Genomic DNA, 17105 nt, shown 5'->3' with positions numbered 1-17105 from the left:
CTCAGGAAACGGCATGTGAAGGATGGGAGACAAAATCCACGTGGCTCGTCAGCCGCCTGTTTATATAGCTGCAGCCGGCCGGTTATGTCAGCGCTGAATGTCAGCCGGCACAAATAAAAATGGCAGCGCACACTGCAGAGCCAGTGGAGAGGGAGAGAAGACAGCAACTGATGTCCCTGCAGCTGAGGCAAGCTGGCACACTGGCCCAGAAGAGGAGGAACATCCGGGACGAGAGTAAGAAGGGAGAAGAGGGTCGTCCAGATGGTGCTGCGGATGCGGCTGCGGAGGGACGCCAGGATCGCCCTGTAAAGATCGCAGGGGGTATCCCTGAAGAGATCAGCCCTGGGAGAGAGGGACTGTGAGGGATCCAAGAAAGAGGTGCTGCCGAGGAAAGCATCGTTGCTAGACCAAGAGGTGCCTTGGAGTAGGCAGGGAACTGAGTGCCGAGGCATAAGGCAGCCTGTGCCCTGGTGAAGTGTGGGGGGGGGGCAGTTAAAGGGGCAGTACGCCCAGTTTTGTGTTGGAGCGTCCTTTTCAGTTTCTTTTGTGTTTGTTCCTCCCCAAGCTCCAGGGGGCATCTGAAGGTAGTAGACACGCACTGTAGGCTTAGACAGTGTTGGGGAAGGGCCCGAGAGGGACCTGGTCGAGAGTCTTAGGAACAAAATGCTGACCAACTCGACACTGCTACACAGGAGGTAGAAGGCCAGGGTGTAGGGGTGGCGGAGCCCTGAGAGTGACCGCTGGGAGGAACCTTGGGCCAACGAGCGCGCCCGATGAACGACCCCGGACACTGAGGTCATCAAGTCGTGGCAGGCAAGCACGGGGTCCAGGCGTCGGCCAGAATCACCAGCTCAGGCAACGGCGCAAGCCCAAGAGGTGTGTAACATCGATCACCCGGGCGAGAGCGGCATGAGAGCAACTACTTGAGTCCTGGTGGTGACAAACATAAAAGGATTCTTAGCAAGGTGAGGGGAAGGAATTGTGCCCTATGACATCTTATGGTAAGAGCAGAGGTGCTCAACCTTTGGCCCTCAAAACACCTGAGCCTCAGAGTTCCTCATGGGTTGGGAAATTTGGCAGCTGGGGAAGTGATAATTGCCAAGCCCCTTACAGCAGGTTGGGACTGGGCCATGTACCCTTCCCTCGGCAAAGCCAGACCTGGGTCCTAATGTGCCTGCCCCAGGTACTGGATCTAGACTGCTAGCTAGATCTGGCCTGAGGACAGACCAGGCATTGCCCATCTGGCCTGCCAGGCAGAAAAGGTTGAGCACCACTATGGTAGAGTATTCTACAGTGTGGCTTTGAAAGCCAACTCTCTCAGGTGCCTTTCTTTTATTTTTTGTCTTTGACTGTATGAACAGAGGCTTACATAGTAGGGTGGTGCAAAGTATAAATAGGCTTATGTTTACACAGACTTTCATGGCCCTGAATCTAAATGTATCTCTGATTTGGTTAGTTTATAAGGTGGAAATCTATTATTTCCTTGTGTCCAAATCTGAAATCTGCTTTGTTTTGATGTATTGAGTGAATAGAAGTGGAGAAGCCACAGGTTCTCAAACTTAGTCTCTCTGAAACCTGGGGAGCCTGACCATGGTATGGTATGAGTAATTTTGGAATTCAGAATGTGCTGTATTTCATGGGAATTCACTCTGCATCCCATTAAGACATCTTACCAAATATGCATCATTACACTGTGGGTGGATCTTTTGAGGTCCTACATATCAAGGACAAGTAGTGATATTTAAATTGTAGCATTGAAGTCCAAGGCAAACTGGGGAGTTTCCAACACTGTGATGTAACCTTGGACATATTCTGAAGGCTTCTGGCTGATGCCTAAATGTGTTACTGAAAAGTATGAAATTGTCTTCCATACTCATTGCCTTACATGTCATAGATTCATAGATTCATAGATACTAGGGTCGGAAGGGACCTCAATAGATCATCGAGTCCGACCCCCTGCATAAGCAGGAAAGAGTGCTGGGCCTACATTACCCCAGCTAGATACACAACTAACCTTCGCTTGAAGATCCCCAGGGTAGGGGAGAGCACCACCTCCCTTGGGAGCCCGTTCCAGACCTTGGCCACTCGAACTGTGAAGAAGTTCCTCCTAATATCCAATCTAAATTTGCTCTCTTCTAGCTTGTGGCCATTATTTCTTGTAACCCCCGGGGGTGCCTTGGTGAATAAATACTCACCAATTCCCTTCTGTGCCCCCCTGATGAACTTATAGGCAGCCACCAGGTCGCCTCTCAACCTTCTCTTGCGGAGGCTGAAAAGGTCCAGTTTCTCTAGTCTTTCCTCGTAGGGCTTGGCCTGCAGGCCCTTAACCATACGAGTGGCCCTTCTCTGGACCCTCTCGAGGTTATCCGCATCCTTCGTGAAGTGCGGCGCCCAGAATTGCACGCAGTACTCCAGCTGCGGTCTGACCAGCGCCCGATAGAGGGGAAGTATCACCTCCTTGGACCTATTTGTCATGCATCTGCTGATGCACGATAAAGTGCCATTGGCTTTTCTGATGGTTTCGTCACACTGCCGACTCATGTTCATCTTGGAGTCCACTAGGACTCCAAGATCCCTTTCCACCTCCGTGCCACCCAGCAGGTCATTTCCTAGGCTGTAGGTGTGCTGGACATTTTTCCTCCCTAGATGCAGCACTTTGCATTTCTCCTTGTTGAACTGCATTCTGTTGTTTTCTGCCCACTTGTCTAACCTGTCCAGGTCTGCTTGCAGCTGCTCCCTGCCCTCCAGCGTGTCCACTTCGCCCCATAGCTTAGTGTCATCTGCAAACTTGGACAGAGTACATTTCACTCCCTCATCCAAGTCGCTGATGAAGACATTAAAGAGTATTGGTCCAAGGACCGAGCCCTGCGGGACCCCACTGCCCACACCCTTCCAGGTCGAAACCGACCCATCCACCACGACTCTCTGGGTGCGACCCTCCAGCCAATTCTCCAAATGTCAGATTTGTTCAATGTATACTTTGATGTGGATATTTTTAAGTCTGCATGTTGAGCAATGATTAAAATTTAGTCTTTCTGCTTTGGAACAATGTTCAATTTCTGAAGTAAAGCTGTATGTAACATTTATCCAAAGTGAGACTGAAAGAACGTACTGCAAAAATTCCATTTTTGTTGGGTTTTGTAGAAGCAATCTTTGCAAGCTCTGCATCCCTTCTTGTGTTGTTATGCTTTTGAAATATAACAGTGAGAGAAAGTGGGATAGTCTTTATCTTGAATTAGGTTTTTTGAGGTTAAATGACCATTTGCAGCAATTAGCACGATACATTTGGGGAACTATTGGTTGGTGCCTTCTTCGAACATGGTTTGTTAGAGAAATCATTTACATATAAAACTTTGCTGATTGGACAATATTATGCAACACAAAAAATGTGAAGAAAAAAATGAGAATCTTTTGAATAACCTCTACCTTTCTGAAGCAGCCAGAGGCAGTATTTTCTAGTAATGAGGATTAAAACACCAGTGCCTGAAATGGTTTTCAGATTTTGTTTCAGAAACAGTTTTGTGTAAAATACTGACTGATATCAGATGTTGTAGATGGGGCACAAGCATTTTTTTTAATTGCATCAACCAGCATAAATGTATCCCTAGAAGTCTGTCTGTCTGTCTGTCTCACGCGCGCGCGAGCACACACACACACACACGTGTGGGTATATGCACTTGTATCATGATGAAGAAGGTAGTGAATGCAAGGAAAATAAGGAGAAAATACAAGATTGTCTGAAATGAAGGAAGAGTTTGCAGCCACTTTTGTTATGTCATATGACAGGCAGGAACAGGTCAGTGAGAAACTAAGATAGACAGGTCAGTTTTCTTGTTATGACATGTTTGGTAATGCGTAACATGTAAGTTGGACCTTTCTCCCTCCCTCTTTACAATTCAGTGAATGATGGCAGTATCATTGGGCCACATTCATCATTGCTCTAAGCTCCCTTCTGGGGAGTATCCCAGTACAGGAGCCCCACGCCATCCATGGGAGACCCTTCTCATCTCCTGGGACATTGGTGATGGCTAGCTAGAGTAAGAGAGGAGGGGCTAGAGCCTTTGCAGTCACTAAGAGAAGGTAATGCTTCATGGGTACTAATTATGGAAGTCCTTACCGCTAGGCATTCCTGTGGTTCTTGCTGGTCCCTGTGGGGAGTGGATGTAATTTCCTCCTCTTGTGTTCTTGTTGTGATACCAGCAGAAGAGTAGAGCTGGTCCACTGTTTTTATTAGGGAGATGATATGAGTCTTCATTGACATTTTGTTTTTTTATCTTATTTTAGTCTCTGTACAACGGGAGTGGTACGTTTACATATCAACAACTGGCTAGAAGTGAGCTTTTGTCTGCCTCATAAAATTCATTACGTTGCAACAAATTTTATACCCCCTGAAGCAATTGAAAGAAGCCTGAAATCTATTCGGTAAATATGTGCTGTCTTTCAAGACCTATGTCTTCCCCCTCCCTTGTCTTGGAGATATACCAGTATTTATGTTTCACTCCATTTGGTTTTAGGACCAATTTTGCTGTATTACTGAAAAATGTTACAGAAATAATGAAGATTTGCTTTTTCTTGTGCCCAAATTTGGAAAGTTGAGTTTGGATTGTATCTTTATATGTTAAGTGGTGATAGATCCCATCTGCATTTCCTAGATTATGCTAATGAGTCGAAACTAAGCTCTGCTTTGCTCCCTGGCTTCTCTGTGCTTAGATTTTTAAAATTTTTTTGTGCATTGACAGTGATTTGATACTGTGAAGTAACTATAAACTGTAGAATAGTTCAGTAACCAACGTCTGCATTGTCTAAAATCAGAAGATCTTGTCTTAGAAGTTAAGATATTCTTCATTCAGAATACTATCAAGAAAACACTTCTTTTTAATCCTAGTAATCTTAAAATGATTTCTCATCTATGTCAAAGTTCCAGGTATGTCTGAATTCTGTGGAATTGTTATTTCCTGCAAATTTCCCCTGTTTTTGTTTCCTGCAGTGCTGCAAACATTTAGTCACAAAAATCATCTGCTCTCTTACTTGCATTTTCAGTGCCCAGTTCTAATCAGTAGCACAAGTGAGCTAAGTAGTTTCATCTCTGCTTCATTGGTACTGTAATCTGTCTGTCTTGTCTTGTATGCCAACTCAATTCCATTTCTGTTTCTTGCTATTGAGCTGTCCCATTATGATACAAGCTTCAGACTCCTTTTTACAGAAGACATCATCTTGTGATTTTAAACAAAAATAAGATATTTGTGAATGCTGCTTTGCCAAAACTGTAATATTTAGATATTCTGTTTTGTTAATATTTTGTCCACTTACCACAGCTAAGTCTTCAAGAAAGCAGCAGTTAATAGTGACACATATCCGTTTGTCTTCAGGCCTTACCATGCCTTATTACTTCTGAATGATGAGAAATTGTTGCTTAGTGAGCTCCCATTGGACTGCTCCCCTGCCCTAGTGAGAGTAATTAAAACTACCTCCGCTGTGAAGAATCTGCAGCAGCTGGCTCAGGATGCTGATTTGGCTTTACTACAGGTACCTCTAATTACTGAGCATTTCCTCCTATGTTCCTGTGGTGTTCCTTTAAATCATGGCGGCCTAACTGATGGATAGCCTGAAGAAGTTAATACACAGCCCACTGCTAGGGGGTGGGGAAGAAACTGCTGCATGCCACTGGTGCAGCCTAGGGAGATGGGGATGGGGGGAGGAAGAGGGGTGCAGTGCTCTGTTTTAAACAGACACAGAATGCCATATAAGATTAAAATGTCAGAACTGGGGAAAAGATTGGAAAAATGTGGTAAATAAGGCCTGATTTGGTAGAGGATGTTGGTCAGCCTTGGCGCTTTAGCTGATTCTAAAAGAATTGTATCCTGAAGTAGTCATTCAGTTCTCCTACCTTATCTTATATTGTTGTTTACTTTAAAAAGAGTATACATGTTGATGTCAGTGTAACTTCATAGATGTCTCCATCTATTCACTGCAACCGGATTTTTTAGTCTACAATGCCGTGTATGGACTTTGTCAGGAGAGAACAGTGGTGCTATTGTCTGTGTCAGCACAATGCATCTAGCCAAATTAATATATTGTATGTATTAAATGATACTATTGCTGTGACACCTAAAGGTTGCAACCAGGCAAGGCACCGTTGTACAAGTAGGACAGGGGTTGGGAACCTATGGCACTTGTGCTGAAGGTGGCATGCAGCATGGTTTTGATTGGCACACAGACTGCTTCCTGCCTGGAGGGGCAGGAAGAGCCGTGCCCAAATCGAGCAACATGTGGCTGCCCTGGACCTGCATGGGACCTGGCCCCATCATGGTGCTGCCAAAGGCCCTGGCCATGTGCTGCTGGCGGGCCCAGCCCTAGCCACCCCCACCACTGCTGCCGGCCCCAGCTCTGCATGGCCCTGGCCTCAGCCCCAGCCCGGTGCCGCCGCTGGTTCCATCCTGGCTGTAGCCCCAGCCCTGTGCTGCCCATGGCTGGTCTCCAGCCCCAGACCCCTGTTGCCGGTGGGCCCTGGCCCCAGCCCCAGGCTGCCCATGGCTCTGGCCACTGCCCCAAAGGGCACAGTGCCAGCATCTGCTGTCTTCCTGGAGCCTGGTCCCGGGAGACAGCCAGGGCCGGGGCGGGGAGGCCTCCCAGCTGCAGCCAGCCCAGGTTCGAGGTAGCTGCTGATAGTCACGGCTCCAGGTTACTGCTCAAAGCAAGAACAAGGAAACGAAATGAAAAAACAACATGGTGTGATACGCCAGTAAGAGGAGACAAAAGAAAACAGGACACAACAAAATAAAAAAGAGGGCAAATAGAAAAGAGGGAGATAAGGATACATAGTCCTCCTTCTCTCCCTGTCCTGGAGCCAGTGCCTGGCTGCGTCTCCTGACGCTGCTCCCCTCTCTGTCTCCAGAGGGAGCTCCCTTTGCTCCTCTCCTGGTCATCTTGCCTCCTGGTTTGCTCCTCTCCTGGTATGCAGCTGGAGCCTGGGGTGTGGAGCTGCCTTCTCCTCTGCTGCTTTCACTGCTAGTTCCTGGACGAGGCTTCCTCTGGCAATCCGGTGCAGACCGTGAGGGCTTTAGGCTGCTGCTGCTGTCTGGATCATCCCTCCCTGATCGGGATCTCTTTCTACTTGCTGGAGCTGCTTGCTGCCAGCATGGAGAGCTGCTGCAGTCTCTGCTGCCTCTCCCGCACTCCCTGTCTCCCTGTTAGTGTTGGCTTTCAACTCAGCTGGCTGGTGTGCATCCATGACGTCACCTGCCGGTTTCAGCTGTATATGAGCGCAGCTAATGAACCATGTGGGCTTTTCTCTTTGGCATTGTTCTGCCAGCATCAAGCAACCTGAGATAGGTAAGTAATTTCCAATTTTGGGGTCTCTCCTCTTGATTTGCACCGCCCCCATGCTTGTATCCCTGGGACATACTCATGTTGGGATGGGGTGGTGCAGTCTTGGAACCAGAAGTCACACCCTGTCACATGATCTATGACCATGGGTGACTAGTGCCTCCTGAGTCTGGGGGGAGCCCCAGTGGGGCGCGACCAGGGGAGGGGTTCCCCCAGCGGCCGGTCGTCTAGTGTACTGGTGACACGGTGGCAGCATAAGTGCTGGCACTTCTGCATGTGACACTTGGAACCAAAAGTCCCTCCCCCTAGCCTGTGACCGTTGCCACTGGAAGTTCCTCCCTTTTCCCTGAAAGTACTCCTTTTGGGATGTGGCAGTGCAGTCTTGGAACCAATTTTAGGGGGGGAACAAGTGCTCTCTGTGCCCTTGTACTAGCCAGAGCACTTGCTGTGCCCTCCCTATGTGTTGCCTATGTCTGTGACATAAGACCCACCCACCCTATACCACACCTTGCCCTGCTTGCCAAGTTGGTCCCAGAATCCCCTTCCTCCAGGCCCATCACATGCTTCCTGACATCAGAAGGTCCACCCCTTGAGTGGAAAACACTGCCTCTCCACAGGGCCTACCCTCACAGTGCACGGCCTGCCTCTGAGGCCCCAGAAGTTCTACCCTCTAGGCCACGAGTCAGCGGCACAATCTTATCAGGTAATGAGGAGTTATGATCCCTCTGACATCCTGCCCTATTACCCTCAACCCATTGGTAGTGGTTTCAGGGGCATTGAACCTCCCTGAGAATGGTACCAGACCAGTCAAGTCAAGGACTGTACACACAAAATGTTTCAGAAAAACTAATTTTAACAAAGTATAGATAAAAAGCAAGTCATATACTAAAAGTCAAATGTCTATTATAAAAGATTTTAATTGTATTTTTAAAAATAATTTGAGTAGTGTATGTAGAGACAATTGAATAATAGCTCAAAATAAAGTCTTACTCATGTATGCTTTATGGTACCTGAATTGTAGATGCTGTGTAGTAGACCTCTCGAACCTCTTCCAGTTGGTTGCCCCATTCCTCCCAATTCATCCCTGGCAATGGTCTCACCTGCCACAACTTGACGTAATAAACTGGCTAGGGACCATCTCATTGGAGGAACGGGCTCTTGGTTACTTGGCCCTTGTCTGGATGGGGTCCCCTCCACCCCTGTCCACTTTTGTTCTAGCTGCACCTGTTTATTAACTCTGAGCTATGACTACAGGCTTCAGGTGCAGTGTAGCATGGCACTGGCTTGTAACTGCCAAACCAGGTTGCGCTGACACTTTCCTCTCTTAACTGGCCTTTCTCAAACAAAAATGCCCTGCTATGGGTTTACTTCACCCAGGGCAGCTTGCTTCAAGTCTCAACCAAAAATGGAAACCAAAAAGCCTTGGAAATTATATGTTTCCTTAGGGTAATGCTGCCGGTCTCTCCAGCCTGAGCGTCTCTCTTGAGTCACTTCTTCAAGTCAGTCACCATCTCCACAGGGAGCTCCTTCCCTTTTGGACTCCTGCCTTTCTCTGCCTCTGTGTCTGGAGTTGGAGCCTGACATAGTGGAAGAGGTATTACTGCAAGAAAACCCTCAACATCTCAACCTCTCTAGTAATGGGGAAGTGTGTTTGTGTTACAATATTGAAAAATAGGTTAAGGAAAACAAAGGAACTCACTCAATGGGAATAATGAAGCCTCTGATGTGTGTTAACTGGAAAATCATTCAGGCATCATCTCTTGCTGCAATGCAGAGCACTGCTGCAAGGTGGTTATCGCTCATCAAGAATGTAAGATTTGATTTGTTGACTTTCATTATAGAAAATGTCTTCTCACATATGTATATTGATCCAAACACTGCAAGCATCTTCTGGGCATTAGCCTTAATCTTGGAAACTTATGTTCATTGAGAGAGGCATAAAAGCTAGGGAAGCGGCACTGATCTGAATTGCTTCACAAACAGTGCATCACACTGCAGGTCAATAAGCTCAAGTTGGAGGTCACATGGAGCTCTGTCAAAACCAAGTGGGAAAAGTGAGGAGACCACAGACTGGTTTTTTCTATCATTGAAAAATCCTTGAATTGGTGAGAAAATTCAGCGTGCAAGTCCACTGGTAACGGTGTGTATTTTTCAAGGTTTTGATCATAAACAGTACTCTCCCATAATGTAGGAAAATGGCTAAAACCCTTGTTTCTTCTCTGATGGGAGAAAAGGAGTAACTTTATTATAAATGACGTGATACTGGAATGCAACTCATGAGCAAAAAGCCTCTTCCCTAGCAGTTGTGAATTCAGATCATTTATGTAGACCACTATATCAACAGTGAATGCATAACCAATCCACATCATTCAGCTGTGGGAAATTCAAATCTTTCCCTTTTATCTTCAAAAACAAATCATTCTTGGCTCTCAGTTTCCACACTCTTTTCAAAAAATTACCCAAACTAAGCCATATTGGGTTGGTATGATACAGAACGTCTGTGTGCTCAGATTCAGATTTTTCAAGCAGAATTACAAATTGTCTGTGGTTTATAATCTTCTTGCTTGAACGTAGTTGACCACTTTTGTAACCGTGTCCAGGCTTAGTTTTAGAACACTTTTACAAAGGACCTCTTAATGAATAACATAGTGTAGAAAAAGAATTTTCTGTTGTGGAGTTGTTTCTTCAACTTGGTCTTGAATTCTTTTCAGCAGTCCAACATGTTTGCCTATCAGGTTTCGGCTTCAATGGTGGTCACACTCCCCACTTTTTTCCACTCCACTTCTAATTTTGATATGCCTTGATGTACTGTCTTCAGTAAATCTTTTTCAGTTTTTGTATCGTTCATTGACTGCACTGATGCCAATTCTTCTGTAAGGTCAAAATTTTCAGTGATTCCTTGAATGAAAATCAGGAACTGGGTTGTGTCTTTGACATCACAACTCTCATCAAGTGCCAGTGCAAAATATGAGAAATCACTTACCTTACTTTGCAACTGCTGGTTCAGATTCTCAGAGATATCCTCAACATGTCTCACAATAATTTGCTTTGACAAGCAAATGTTCTCAGACTACTTTTTCTTGTCTGGGTGCAAAATTGCAGCAGACTCAACCATACATTCCTTTACAAATTCTCTTTCACAGAATGGTTTGCTCTTCTTGGTGATTTTGTGGGCAAACACATAACTCATTCTCATAATTCCATCCTGTGCCACCAGTACTTTTGTGAAAAAACTGCTCTTTCTGCATTCCAGCAACCATCTCCTTGGCTTTGTTTCTTTTTCTTTGGCAGACAATTTCTAGTATTTCGATGCATGCTTGTTTTCAAAATTGCAGTTCAAATTGTATTCTTTGAACACTGCCACTCTTTCTCTTTGCAAATTAAGCACACAGCTTTTCCACCCACATTGGTTAAAAAAAAATAAAATAAATGTAGAAGTCCACTCTTTGAATATTTGGCATTCAGTGTCTACCTTCCTCTTCTTTGACATGCTTATTTCTAAATTTATATTCTCCTGTGCAGTGGTGATATTAGGGATGAAAATATAACTTAGAATTATCCATTTAAACTTTTCTAATTATGTCATTTAACTATAGAGGTGCACTGATACCTTCATCTGATATCACATCAGCACTGATATAAAAAATTTTGAGTGTATCAAAAATTGGCCTGATGTGGCCAATAATGTGGCAATTATGTATGGCCCCTCTGCCCCATGCCCCCCGGACAAGCCGTGATTCCACCCTGTGCCCACCCCGCCCCAGCTGGGCAGCGCCTGCCCCAGTCCCAGCTCCAGCTCCACGCCTCCCTCACTGCAGGGTGCAGGGGCTCAGGCAGGCACTCCCTACATGGAGCGTGGTTCTGTGCCTCCACATGGAGCTCTGGGCACTGCAATGAGGAGCTGCACGTAGAGACACAGAGCTGGCCTGGCCCAAGGGTGTTCAGCTCCTGGCCAGAGTCCATGAGCCACATGTAGTGGCACTCACCAGGGCCTGGCTGGCCAGAGTCCCAGGAGTTGCACATGCGGCACAGAATGGAGCAATCTCACATGTTTCCCTCCCTCCCCTGCCTTCCCCCAACTTTCTCCCAACAGGAATCCCTGGGAACCTTCTTACCTGAATTCTACTCTTGCGTGGGGGGAGGGCTGGGGAACACTCATAGGCTCACCAGGCAGAAGCCTCTGCTAGGCAGAAACTTCTGGTCTCCAGGGTCCCCTACCTTGGGGCTGGGGGCAGGGTGGGCAGGTAGCTTTGCAACCAGAGCCCGAGCTGCTGCTGCTGCAGCCAGCGCCTCTCATGGCTTTCAGATTGGCAGTCATTGGCTGGTAATGATTTAATAGATTTCATAGACATTAGGCTGGAAGGGACCCTGGAGGATCATTGAGTCTAGCCCCCTGTCCCAGGGGCAGGAAGTCAGCTAGGGCCAAAGGATCCCAGCAAGATAAGTATCCAAACATTTCTTAAAAGAGTCCAGAGTAGGTGCTTGCACCACGTCTGGAGGGAGTCTGTTGCAGGCCTTGGGGGCTCAGACAGTAAAGAAGCTTTTCATTATGTCCAGGCTAAAACAGTCTTGGAGGATACTGTGACCATTGGACCTTGAATTCCCTTGGGCACTCTGGTGACCAGGCATTCCCCCAGATCTTGATGTACACCCCTTCTATACTTATAGGTTGCTACCAGGTCACCTCTGAGCCTGCGCTTTTCCAGGCTGAAGAGTCCCATGGCTCTTAGCCTCTCTTCATAAGCTCTCCTCCCTTGTCCAGGTGATATGTCACCTGGTCATAGAAGGAAATGAGATTAGTCAGGCAAGACCTACCCAGAACAAACCTGTGGTGGCTGTCCCTTAGGATGTTGCCATCAGCCAGTTTGTCAAGAATGGTCTGTTTGATAATTTTTCCAAAAGCTTTCCAGGGATTGAGATCAAGCTGATTGGCCTGTAGTTCCCCAGATCTACTTTCCTCCCTTTCTTGAAGATAGGCACCACACTGGCCTTCTTCCAGTCTTCAGGTAATTCACCTGAGCGCCATGAGTTCTCAAATACACTTGCCAGTGGCTGGGCTATGATGCCTGCCAGCTCCTTAAGTACTCTGGGGTGCAAAATGTCAGGAGCAGCTGATTTGAAAGTGTCCAGCCTCTCAAGGTGTTCCTTTACAAGGTCTACACCAATGTTGGGTATAAATTCACCCTCACTCTGGCTGGCCTACATCATGTTAGGCAGGGTGGTCCCTTTGGGTCAGTGAGAAACCGACCCAAAGTACCCATTAAGTAGGTTGGCTTTTTCCTGGATGTTGGTTGTCAGTTGTCCCATTTGGCTTAGCAGGGATCCGTTGTTACCCTTGCTTTTCTTCCGACTTCCCACATATATGAAAAAGGACTTTTTCTTGTCCTTGATATGTGTAGCCATTTGGAGTTCAGTTGTAGCCTTGGCTTTCCAGGTTTGCTTCCTACAGTTATGGACTAGCGCAGAATAGTCCTTCTTAGAGGTGATTCTTGTCTTCCATCCTTTATAAGCCTCTCTTTTTAGATGTAAGAGGTCCATAAGTTCCTTGCTGAGCCAAGGGGGTTGCTGTACCCTTTTGCTACCTTTCCTCCGAGATGGGATTGACATCCTTTGTGCTTTCAGGATCGCTCCCTTAAGGAGCAATCACTCATCTTTAACTCCCCTCTCTGTTAAGTCATGGCCCCTTAGGGCCTTGACAACAAACCTTCTGAGCTTATCAAAGAAAGCTTTCCTAAAGTTGAGGACTTCTGCATTGCTGACTGACTTGCCAGCTTTGTGATGGATAGTAAAAGTGATCCGCTCATGGTCACTGTCTCCCAGCTTTTATTCGATCTTTGGGTTGCTGACTAGATCATCTCCTTTGGCCAGTACCAGGTCCAGCAGTGCTTTACCTCTTGTTAGTGTATAGACTTCTTGAGTCAGGTGGAGCTTGTCCACACACATGAGAAAGTTTTGAGACCTTTCAGATTTGGCGTAGTGCTCTTCGCATTAGATGTCCAGGTTGTTGAAAGCTCCCATGGCAATCATGCACTGAGAGCATGCAGACTCAGCCAGTTCCCTGGAGAATTCCTAGTCAAGCTCTCATTCCTAATTAGAAGGTCTGTAGTTGACTCCTACCATTGTGTCCGCTGTGCCATGTTCCCCACGTATTTTAACTTGGAGGGTCTCCAGTCATCTTCCATGGGTGCCAATGTCAGCTTGCAGAGACATGTAGCTTTCCTTGACATAGAGAGCTACACTCTCACCTTTTTTCCTGCACAGGGTATAGCTATCTATACCTGTGGCCTAGTCACAGGTGGACTCCCACGAGGTTTCCATTATCTCTATGAATTCATAGTCATTCCTGTTTAGCAGGAGGACCTTCTGTTTGTTCCCCAAGTTTCTGGCATTGGTGTACAGACATGTAAGTGTCCCATTAAAAGCTTAGGCTTCTTTGCACTCCCAGGAGGACACTGTTCCAGGGCTGGGGTAGGAGTGGATTCCCTTGAATGCCCTAACCTGTGGGTCTTGCAGTAGTTGCCTAGTGGGCTTGCTTTGGTGGTTGTCCATCCATCCCCTGGTAGGCTTAGTTTAAAGCCCGATCAAGCAGGTCAGCCATTCTGGGTGAAAAGAGCTTTCTCCCCAGTGAAGTGAGGTGGAGGCCGTCTCTTCCCAACAGACCACTGCCTCTCTTACCAAAGAGAGGACTGTGATCGTGGAAGCCAAAGCTTTCATGATGACACCAGCACCGCAGTCTTTGGTTGACTACCTCAATTCATCTCTCCCTCCTCAGCCCATACCTAGGAAGATCGAGGAAAAGACCACCTGCATTCTCAATCCCCTAAGCCCCGCTCCCAAAGCCCTGTAGTTACTTATGACCTGGCTGGGAATGCTCCGAGCAGTGTCATTCGTGCCACATGGATAGGGAGCATAGGGTAGTGGTCGGAGGGCTGGATCCTCTCCGCTATGTCCTGGATACAGGCTTCCGGGCTAAGGGGTTGGGGTGGCAGATTGCTCCCTCAGGAGGGAGTCTCCCACAATGAGCACTCTGCGTTTCATCTTAGGTAGAGTACGGATTGTAGTTGTTAGTTTTCCTCCCTTGCCTGCAGGAGCTGGCAGCTCTGCAGGCTCTACCGGGGCTGCAAGAGGTTCATACCTGTTGCAGAGCTCCAGAGGGGAGGGGACTCTGGTGTAGCAGGCCTTGGGGCCTTTGACTACATTGGTCCAACCCGCTGGCTGGACAGGGTGGGAGATCCTCAAGTCCTCCCTTGTCTTGGAAGATGACTGTCCTAGGGGGATGGAAACAGGGGCATGAGAGACCCCTCCCGCGACAGGACCTGGGATGGAAACAGCCTGTCCCTGCAAGAAAAGCCCTGAAGCCAGGGTGAACTTACCTGTTTTAGGCCGGGAAGAGATGGGTGAGTTGCTCAGAGCACCCATGCAGTTTGTGAGCCACGTTTTTTTCCAGTTAAAAGCAGTTAAAAGTGAGTGGATGACGTCATGTCAGGACACCGCCCTGCCGAAATAAAAGCCGGTGGCAAGAAGACCATGGTGGAAGCAATGCAGGGAGCAGTCAGCAAAAGTGCGTCCCACCCTGGGCACAAGTGGCACCAGCGACCATGAAGGGACCCTGGGATGGACCTGTTGGAGGGGTCTGCAGTGAGGGGAAGGAGTGAGGACGGTGTTGAGGGACTGCAGGAGCCACAGATGCCAGGCCAGTGAGTGGGGACAGGCCAAGGCCCTACTCCTTTGTCCTTTCTGTTAATTTCTTCCTTTTCTTTTACTTTTGGGGATTGCCCAGAGGGACCCCGAGATGAGGGTCAGAGCTACGGGCAGTGCTCTGGGGTTAGGAACTGCCAGGATAGCAATGGTAGGCAGCCAAGCCATAGTGAAAGACCCTGCAGTAGAGCAGGGATGGCTTAACATCCCCAAAACACATAGGGCTGGGAGAGGTCATCTGTAGTCCAGCTGACGTGAAGAGAACTGGAGTTGATATCAGAAGGCGAGCCATCTGATCATCAAGTGGCCATCCTAGAGGCTGGGGTGTAGGGGAGGTGGAGCCTCATGAATACCCACTAGGAAGTGTGACTGATACAAGAGGGACCACAGGAAGGGACCCCACCACTGAAAGAAAGATGTACATTGTGGCAGGTGAGTTTCTAGGCTTCCCTCAGGGAGATTATGGGCCCTCTCTGAGACCACTGGAACAAATGCAGTGGCTAAGCCCAGGAGCAGGCTCTAAGGTGGTATGAGAGCACCTCCTTGAGACCAGGTGGGCACAGGGACCTTGGTCTACCTTCAGCCTTGATGAGATGAAGGTCCTGGCAGTAGGAGTTGATCCCTGATGGTACGCAGTCCCTGAGCTGCGGTCTGGAGTCTGCTATCTGACAGCTCAGAGACTCCGAAGTGAAGCAGACCTCACAAGGGGAGGTGGCCATACTCCCAGTCTCATGTGCCTGGAATTGTGCCAGGCAGCCCCCACAGCCGAGAGCTAGAGGCTCTGTCTGTGTGGAGCCTGGAACCATAGGTTTGGCCTGGGTGGAGACCTCAGAAATACCAGAGGGGGAGGTCTCATGCTCCAAGGGGATCCTTGGGGTGCGGTGTGTACCCATCTGCATTGCACCGGTGGTAGTTCGGCTACTGCTGTGACAAGCTTCCTTTGGGGATCACTGGCAGAGCCTTGTGCCCTCCTGCATGAACTCCTGCACTAACTCGTGCATCGAGACTACAAGCATGCCTATTTGTGAAGCTTCAGTCACGTAGCTCCCTGGGAGGCTGGGTCAAGCAGGAGCTGGGTGCGGGGAGGGAAGTGTGACCCCTCTCGGCTCCTCTCAATTGCCTCCCCACAGCTGGGCTAAGTCCCACCTACCACGGGCCCCTGCTTACCTTCAGGTAGTCTGGGTGTCCTACTGGGGAGTCCCAGGGCTCACAGGGGTGCAATGGGCTTCTGCTTGCGTGTCTCTCGCTGGAGCCAGGGGCCAAGTGCAAATTTTGCCATTGGTGGCCCTTTTAAAACTGCATATCTGCAGAAGGGTCTGCCAGGACCATGCCGCTCTTGGGGGGCTGAGAGGTCCCTCTCCCACCGAAGAAGGGGACAGGTGAGTTACCTCTGCTTCCCTGACTGGCATGCCTGGCGGCTTCGGTCATGTGGCTCCCTGGTGGGCTGGGCCAAGGTGTGTGTGTGTTTGGGGGAGGTGTTTGGCTCCTCTCAGCTGCCTCCCTGCAGTTGGGCTAAGTCCCACCCACCACAGGCCCCTGCTTACCTACGGGTAGGCTGGGGCTTGTCGGAAGTCCTGAGGGTCGTGTTGAGGAGTCCTGGGGGTCCTGGGTCTCATAGGGACACAACGGGCTTCCGCCCATGTGTGTCTCACCGGAGCTGGGGGCCAACTGCGGTTTCTCCCATTGACAGGCCCTTTATAAACTGTGCACATGTGCAGATGGGCTTGGGCAGGAACTGTGGTCCACCCTGTCAAATACTTTCTCCTGTTTGAAGGTTAGGAGGGAGAATGACATATCCTCCCTGCAGGTGAGGTTGTGGAACTCCCAGATGAGATATAATTTATTGAAAATGGTGTGCTCTAGATCTGTGTATGTTTGGTCAGTGGATCATGTCTTTCAGCATGGGCTTCAACATCAACAAGGTGGCTTTAGCTATGACCTTGTAGTCTGTGCAGAGGAGCAAGACTGGGCACTAGTTCATCAGGTTCCTGGGCTCCCTTCTTTTGGGCAGCAGGTTTAGCATGACCTTTCTGCCCTACAGGGGGAACTCCCCTTTCCCTTTGTACTCAACCTGGACCATG

General features: G+C 48.4%; 1 protein-coding gene across 2 annotated transcripts in view; it reads left to right on the top strand.

Moving 5' to 3' along the window:
• NPRL3 (NPR3 like, GATOR1 complex subunit) overlaps positions 1 to 17105 on the top strand; it is a 94608-nt gene that overhangs the window by 43298 nt on the left and 34205 nt on the right. For both annotated transcript variants that reach the window (XM_090024241.1, XM_090024240.1), the window contains exons 7-8: positions 4285 to 4422; positions 5370 to 5526. In XM_090024241.1, coding sequence (XP_089880367.1) covers positions 4285 to 4422; positions 5370 to 5526 — 295 coding nt within the window. The remainder of the gene's footprint in view (positions 1 to 4284; positions 4423 to 5369; positions 5527 to 17105) is intronic.

The sequence above is a fragment of the Crocodylus siamensis genome, chromosome 12, assembly GCF_052110815.1.
Source record: "Crocodylus siamensis isolate JL-2025a chromosome 12, ASM5211081v1, whole genome shotgun sequence".
NCBI classification, from domain to species: domain Eukaryota; kingdom Metazoa; phylum Chordata; order Crocodylia; family Crocodylidae; genus Crocodylus; species Crocodylus siamensis.
Note: the sequence above shows the minus strand (reverse complement) of the source record. Positions and strands in the feature narration are given on the sequence as shown.